This window comes from Saccostrea cucullata, unplaced genomic scaffold (genome assembly GCF_032062105.1).
Source record: "Saccostrea cucullata isolate Sc308-1 unplaced genomic scaffold, CSIRO_AGI_Scuc_v1 ctg437, whole genome shotgun sequence".
NCBI classification, from domain to species: Eukaryota; Metazoa; Mollusca; class Bivalvia; order Ostreida; family Ostreidae; genus Saccostrea; species Saccostrea cuccullata.
Genome location: NW_026922060.1, coordinates 100,064 through 108,840, shown reverse-complemented (window position 1 = coordinate 108,840; position 8,777 = coordinate 100,064). Strand labels below are relative to the sequence as shown.

The 8,777-nt window shown below is 33.9% G+C and overlaps 1 protein-coding gene across 1 annotated transcript; it reads right to left on the bottom strand.

Annotated features, from left to right (window-relative positions):
- Positions 1 to 2,994: 2,994 nt before the first annotated feature.
- LOC134261132 (uncharacterized) lies at positions 2,995 to 8,574 on the bottom strand. Its single transcript, XM_062743590.1, has 2 exons — positions 7,935 to 8,574; positions 2,995 to 7,574 (listed from the first exon to the last, which is right to left on the bottom strand). The coding sequence occupies exons 1-2, from the start codon at positions 8,572 to 8,574 to the stop codon at positions 2,995 to 2,997; spliced, it is 5,220 nt and encodes a 1,739-aa protein (XP_062599574.1).
- Between the last annotated feature and the right edge of the window lie 203 nt (positions 8,575 to 8,777).

Here is an 8,777-nt window from a genome sequence, read left to right as displayed (position 1 = left end):
TGATGAGTGCAATCAGTTACTAACCTTCCTTCAGCAAATGTCGACCATTTGGCGCAATTTTTAAAGCGTTTCTTATTTTGAAACTTATTTTCATGCACATACATACGAAGTAAGGAGTCAATCCTTACGTCAGCGGGTATAATTAAATTTAAAACATAATGACGTGGATATGGTCTTTAAAGGATGAGACCGTATAAACCGAAAAAAACATGTCGCAGTAGATGCTGGCACGAAAAAGATCCCTCACTGTTCAAAGAGCCTGAGTGCCGAGCATATGACAAAATTTTTAGCCCTCCACCGGCAAGTGGTGGCGTCCCCATATGAGTGAAAAATTCTCGAGAGGGATGTTAAACAACATACAATCAATCAATCAATCCTTCAGCAAATAAGAAAAATGCATGATTGTGCCTAAAACTTTATTCAGGAAGTTATGGAATTCTTAAGTTATTATTTGTAGGCAACAATATGAGTAAAATAACAGATAAAATGTTCAAAACAAGGTGGTACATATTAAACTATATTGACACATTTGATATTAGAATATACACAATTTTAAAATACATTTCTTATTTTGAAACTCATTTTCATGCACATACATACATGTGAAGTACCAGGTAGTAATTAAGTCAAAAACATCATTAAATCAGTAGATGTATAATTAAATATAAAACATAATGATTGTAAATGACAATAAATCTTAGTAAAAATTATTACTGTATAAAGAAAACACATTTGAAAATGCTGTCAAAATATGCATATTTGTCTAATTAAATATATAAATCACTTTAAAAAAATACAATCATTCAATGTACATACCTTTCCCAATGAAAGCGAAAACGAAAACGGGAAAGGTTTGTGTGTAAGTGATTAAAAAAAGATTTTTCAGGTTTTACCAATGTGCATAGTACCTTAAGTTTACATAATTGCATTACCACTGAACCCCTGATTCAAAGAATATTGTTAAACAATTTAGGGGAGCACTTTTACTCATCTTAAGTTTTTTATTATAGATGTAGCATATATATGTGCAATTATATTCATCAGTAATTTTTTGTCTTCTAAAAGAGGTAGGTTTACCTCCCTTTATGGGCTGGCCATTGACCCCCTCTTTCCATACTTACCTTTAAATCATAGATTTTGTACACATTAAATTTGATCTTTAGTCACCTGATGTTCTCAAAAATCTACATGACCTGATACGTCTTATTCATTTGAATCAGGGAATCTGAGTTTTCATATATAAAATTCAACTGACTGTGACAATGTAGTGACATTTTTAAACTGTAAGCATTGTATGTTATTCACACAAGTTTTTTTTTAGAAGCATAATTTACAAAGAAGTTGATAGTACAAATAAGACATATTATTATTATTAAGTAAAATATAATTAATATTTTGTATGTGCAGTCTTATCATGTTTTTCTAACTTAATTATAATCAAATTCAGAAAACTAAACAACCATGCAGGCACAAATCCAAAATAATAGTGCAAAAAATATTTCAGCAAAAGATTAAAGGCATGCAGTCAATGGAGACATCCAACTTAGTGGTTTCCACATTCTCTTAGGTGACACACATTTAATTTTTGCAATGATATATCTGGAAATAATTACGAGAAGATGGGTATCACACAAAGTAGCTGGAAGAGTCAGATCGAATCACAGTTAATGGCATGCTCTAGAGTCACCATCATGTACTGCAGTCTATCAAAGAGTGTCCTTCAATATTCAAGAATTTTTCACAAAATATCAAATATAAAAGAGTTCCCAACACTAAATTGTGTTGTCAGTATTTAAATCCAAATGTCATATTAAGGGACAGATGATTCTCAATTTCTGCAACATCATTATTTTTTGTACATGTAAGATATATTAACTCTATAAATGTTAATACATTGAATTATACACAGAATAGACAAGATATATCCAATACAATATTCTACAAAATGATATTATGCACTATTATTTTGAATACACATGTACATTTAGTTGATTACCTGTAAAATAAAAAGTAAAAAACAAACAAATTCACAAACTTGACATTCAGTAGAGTAGTTACACATATACATGTGGATTGAAAAAATGTTGTTTACAATTTTACAAATCTTCAGATATAAAATCAACAGTTGATCTATTGACAATGGCCAAAAATGCAATTATTCATGAATATGACAGCCTTTCATATGCTTTAAAAATTTAGCACAAATTTTAGTCATAGCAAAAAATATGAAATAATTTTTACGAATAAAATTTTTAGAAAGTAAACATATATACATGTACATAAATACAATAAGAATTCAATATGTAATTGACTGTCAGGTCTAAAAGGTACATTGTCTTCATTAAAAAAAATGTTATATAATACAAAGATAAAGTACAAAATTCAAATTTTCATACAGTGGGTTATTTAAAAAAAAATGTCCAAATAGGGCTAATACCCCAACAAGGGAATAAGAAACTACATATACTTCGATTTCTGCAACCTAGCTACAATTATTGCAAATGGCCAAGGGGATGGCCTGAATTTTGCTGAGGTGTAATTAGCTGAAGGCCATGTTAATCTCTGTTGAGTAAAGAACACAATTACCCACTGTTCAAGCTTTAAAATGTTTTGGATCAAAGAATACTTAACTTCTTAGTCATATTACTGAATGATCTTGTACAATAATGACATCCAATGAGATCACGACAGATCTCTTTTTCATAAGGAACCTTAATTTGCCAAAGTATAACCTAATATTTTCCAGAAACCAAGAACTTAAACATATAAACTTTGTGACCTTGATCTAAATCATTTTAGCTGCTGGTCATGACAGCATATCATAATAAAATTAACTGTGACAAATAAAGACACAGGCAGATGGACATGTTAAATCCAGTATACCCCTAAAACTTTAAGGGGTATACTAAGATGGGACAAAGGGATGAGGGAGGGGGCATATTTATGGATCTCCCTCTGCTCTTTTTTACTTTCGTGCCCCATTGCATTTAGAGCTTACGTCTTATCAAATGCACAGTACACCATTTTATGATCTGACCAGTATGCTTCAATCACATCTGTTTCACATGGTGATATATTTGTAAAAATCAAGTCAAGTTTAGAACCAGAGTCATGAGTAGTCTTACGCACAATTTGTTTACAGCTGAAACCTCTCTCCATAAAATTTAGAAAGTCTGTATGCCCAGCAAACAAATCAAAATTAAAATCTCCTAAGAATACCAAGTCTTTCTGTTCATCAATCAAGGGCTTTATATGCACATTCATATCCTGTTTGAATTCCCCAAAAGAGCAAGATGGATATTTGTAAATAACTACAACTTGGACAACTCTACTTTGGTTTACATGTATATTTACCATGATGAACTCCATAGAGCCAGTGTTCAGCTTTGATATGCAGGTTGTGTTGTAGACATTTTTCACATACAGTGCTGTTCCATGATATGGGCGCCTGTCCAGATTATCTGTAGTCTCATGGTTAAATACTGCTGTGTATCCCTGCAGTTGATAATTTTCAGCTACATCAACACTAGTTAATCTTGTCTCTGAGAATCCAACTACATCTGATGCAACAATATTTGGTTCATCTTGAATTTGTTGGAAGTGTTTATGAAGTGATCTACAGTTGTTGAAAGCAATTTTAAAAGAATTAAAATCGACCTGGTATAATGGGACGTAACAAAGTACCAGCGGCACATCTTTTTTCATTCTTTCCATTTCCTCTACCACTTGTTCATCCATAGCCAATGCCTGCTCATTGAAGTTTAGGATGTGGAGATGATTCACTGATCGTACTCGACTTAATGCTACATAGTGAATATGTGCATTTTTCCTCACTCTGGTCTGAGACAAATCAATTACAATTTCATCAACAGTGCAACCTTGCGCTTTATGAACTGTTTTCCCTGCAGCTGGCCGTAACGGAAATTGAATTCTCTGAAAAGTATTGTAATTCAATACAAAAGACCTCTGAACTTCAAAAATTGGTGTCCAGTCCACATTAATCCCATCATGATACAAATGTTTGTATTTCTTACGTGTAATTTTTCCAATGGCAGCATCAAAAAAATTTACCCACACAATGCTTGGTCTTGATATGCCTTCTAATCTTCTTTCAATCAATTGTACCTTACATGTTGACCCATTTGTTAGACCATCAGATACATCAACATTGACTGAGATATCATAGATCATCCCAATAGCAAGAATCAGTTTTTGCATCAAATTAGCAGTTTTGCTAACATCATCTGCTTTAGATAGAGATCTCAGCAGCTTTTCCTTAAGTTCCTTTGAATAATCCTTTAGAACTGTATCCACTGAATTCACTGTAACCTTTTCTCCTTCAAGTTTTTCAATCAACTGATTGTTGTATGCATCTACTTTTGAATTCTGTGTAAAGAGATGAGGAGCATGGTGTGGATAATTGTCACTTGTTTCCGTTATCATGCATCTGTGTATTACATTCATATCTTCTTCTGTCATGATATTGTAACGAAGGCGATTTAGAAGTTGAGCAAACTCAAGATCGTCTTTCTGGCGCATTATTTCATCCAACTCAAAAATGCAAAAATGCTCCTTCCAGAGATTGTTTGCAAGAGCTTGAGCATCATGATTTAAATCTTGAAAGATCCAACGGTCCATCACAGGTTTAAGTTGGAAAAAATCACCAACAGCAATGATACTAATACCACCAAATGGTTTCTTGATGCCTGTGAGTAGTTGTAGACGACTGTCAATGAGTGCTAATGATCTATTTCCAACCATTGATATCTCATCAATAATGATCAATTTTAGGTTTTTGTACTTTGTACGAAAAGTGTTCAATTCATCACAGTGCAAGCTTTGTTGACTTTGATTAATTTTTTGATGGAAAGCAGATGCTATAGTTGCTCCTCCAATGTTGTATGCCGCCTTGCCAGTATAAGCACAAAGAAGTACTCTTATGTCATCTGGATTTTCTCCTTCTGTGGAACATAGATATCTGTGCAGAGCTTGATAAAGTGCTCTTATCAAAACAGATTTGCCAACACCAGCACCTCCAGATAAAAATGAATAAATAGGTTCTGTCTTGGTTTTTACCCAGTGCAAGACATGATTGAAAAATTCCCGCTGCTTTACATTTAGACTTCCTAAAAGTTTCAAGTATTCATTGTCTGGTAATCTAACAGAACTTTCTTCAGTTATTTGTCTTGTTGATGGAATGCCAAGGTCAGATCCTATATCATACTGTCTCTGTTCAATAGGCCTCTCAGGATTAAATTGAACAAAGTTTTCAGATTCAAGAGATCCTTCATTTTCATCTTCTGCCTCTCTTTGCTGAACATCTGGTGCCAATTCATCAAAAGCTTCTGAAAAGTCCTCATTTGCCATTTGCAAAGCTGCATCAAGCTGTTCAGCATTGAATTCATATTCCTTGACCTTGTGTGTAAGAAACGACTTCTTCAGATGGAAAGACTTCTCAAATGTGTCCATTCCTGATATTAGATCAGTGGATTCATTTCTCCAAGGCATGAACAACATAAGTTTTTCTCGGTAGTAATTTTCTGGATCAGTTTTGATATTAAATCGGACATATCTAATTACCCTTGGTATTTTACGACGTCTGATCTTTATGCCATTTCTCAGTGTAACTAGTGTATCACTTTCACCAAAATCAAGATCTGAATTGTCATCATCTGACTGATTGTCCTGATCATCATCATTCACTTCATTTTCAGCGAACTCTTTTTCAGTATCTTTAGGAAATACAACATCTAGCTGTGACACATAATCGGCTAAGCACCAGTTTTCAAGCTGCTTTGGTCGTTTTGCATACCGTTTAATTACATTGCTGCATTCAACATCTGTAGAATTTGGTGTCAACTTTTCCAATTCAGCATCTGTTTTGATGAGAATTACTCGGTCATCTGATGGACTTGTGTTGATAAAAACAACATCCCTTGAAGCTTTTGTCATTGGCATTTGTAACACTAAATATGCTGCTTCTTGTGCTCCAACTTCTACACTATTCAGAAAATGATTTCCAATATGACGTACCTGTCTTTTTATGTCAAGATTTCCTTCTCTAGCTTCTTTTGCAGCTCTGTTAAGTAAATCGCTCATCCCTCTTTGTGATTTACTTATATAAGAAACAATATACATTGCACACGCATATGGGTCCAAAATATACTGAATGTCAATGTTAGCTTTCCAAGCATCAAGAACAACACTGTTGTATGAGTTTACCCTCATATCACATGGATTTCTCTTTAGAAAAACCTTTGGACCTCTCAGTGAGCTTCTAATGCATTTTATGTAATCTTCCTCCGATATTTTTAGTACCGTGCTCAGGAGTTCCTTGTAGGGTAAATCACATCCATTTTTCATATCATTGAGCTGTTTCTGAATATCATCATACATTTTCTTGTACTTATCGACATCACACTCTAGTGGCTCCAAAATCAAAGTCTCTTCAAGAGGAGGAAGGGGAAATCCAAATCTACATACAGCTTTCCCTCTCTTTTTGCATGTCTGTGAATGTTTGTGCACTTGCAAGTCAGTCAAATCATTCTCTTCATTCTTTTCACATTTCAGGTAATTATCTACATAATTCACTATCTCCTGTTCAGTATTTTCCTGATATTTTGGTGCATTTTCTATCCAAACAATCATATGAATATGTGGTGATCCTCTTTGCTGAAATTCAGTTCTGTAGAAGAAGTCTTTTACGATTCCAATTGGATGATGATCACTTCTCAACACTGAATTCATAAACATACGGAACCTATGATCAAAGTACCTAGAGCAAGTGATGGGATCCTTTTGTACTAATTTTGACTTTTCATACCAAGTCATGTTGTCGATTTCTTCATCAGTGTATTCTTTTCCATCATTTAACACCCCAAGTGCTCTGATGAGATCATTCCATCTTGTATCTGCAGCAGACAGTGACATAAACCACGTTGGTAAACCTAGCTGTCTAATCATAGCAAATACATCTTTTTTTCTAGTCTCAAGATATGCAGGTGAATTTCGTAACTGCCTGAACACAAAAAAACCTTCATCGTGTCTAACAAGATTATTCACATTTTGGGGATTTTTCATTTCATTTGCTGTAATGGATTTTCCTTTGGTTTTGCATTTCCTAAGAGCCAGGTTGCATTTGTCTGTAACTTGCTTCATTTGTATTTTTTTCAACTTGAAAAACAAATTTGGAACAGACTGGGCAGCACGTCTATCAACACTCCTCAATTCCCATTTAGCAATATCTGCATAGGATACACGAACTTGTCTTTTGTCATCTTGTAATCTTCCCTTTCCACAAAAAATTGTTGGAAATGACAAATACTCAGCTGTCTGATCTTGATATAGACTAAGCGGGCGTTGTCCTTCACCTGGAGCAAATGTGTAAACCTGATTCATGTCTCGTGATGCATCATCTAACAGAGTATCGCAATTACCATCTCTACCAACTCCATCTACTTCACAATACTCATCGTTATCATCATCAACCGTCTCATCATCATCAGTATTTTGGTTGCTTCTAACTTGTGTTTTCACCAATTCCTGAACAATTTCACTCGCTGAAGTTGTAATTTCTTGAAACCAGTTATCATCAATATTGATATTTGCATTCTTGTAAAAGTCACTATTGTTCATAAGCCAGTGTAATGCAATCAGTACTTTTGTTGGTCGTACATTTTCATGATAATCACATTTTTGATATGACAACTTTTTCTTTAATTTGACAGGAACTGTGACATTTTCATCTAATTTTCTTGGCAGGCTATTTACAGTAGGTTGAATATCAACTGGAACATTCACAATATTTCCCCTTACAGAATATTGTCCACCTCTCGGCAACTCTCTAATTTGCATAAAAGGTATTCTCAAAGATACTAGCCTTTCTTCTAAAGGAAACAAATCCAATTCTACTGGCTTAAGTGGCCACATCATACCATTGAAGACAGACAACTTTGGAATTTTGTTTTCTCTCATTGATGAATAGCAGGTATTGCAAATCCATTCCACATTGTCAACAGACAAAGTACTAGTAAGAAACTTTCTTTTACTGTTGTCATCTACTTTGGTGCTTTCCACTTTAGAAACACTTTCTTTGAACCATGTTTGCTGACAACATGAACATACAAAAATTGGTCCATGTCTAATCTGTTCATGAAAATTTTGGATGCAATCCTCTATATCTACTCCATATCTTTTCTGTCTCTTTCGTTCATTTTCTTTTTCACAATATTCTACATCTGTTCTTTTCTTCTGTTTCTGTTCCCTATTTAGCATTCTCTCATTTTCTCTAAATGAAATGTTACTTCGTTTAGCTTGCTTTCTTAGCCTTTCTTTTTCAAGAACGATTGGGTTTTCTCTACATAATCTTTTTGAAATTCTACTGCCCTCTTTTTCTCTTTCTTGCACTTCAATATTCTGACGTTTTAACTTTCTACCAGCTGTATTCATTGTTCTTTCTTTTTCATAAATTTCAGCATCTTGTCGTTTTGACTTTCTGTAAGCTGTATTCATTTTTCGTTCTCTCTCTCTAATTTCACTATCTTGTCGCTTTAACTTTCTACCAGCAGTATTCATAATCTTTTCTTTCTCTCTATTTCACTATCTTGTCGCTTTAACTTTCTACCAGCAGTATTCATTTTCTTTTCTTTCTCTCTAATTTTCTTCTTGTCGCTTTAACTTTCTACCAGCAGTATTTATTTCTTTTCTTTCTCTTTTTTCACTATCTTGTCGCTTTAACTTTTGCAACCCTATCCATTTTCCTTTCTTTCTACCACATT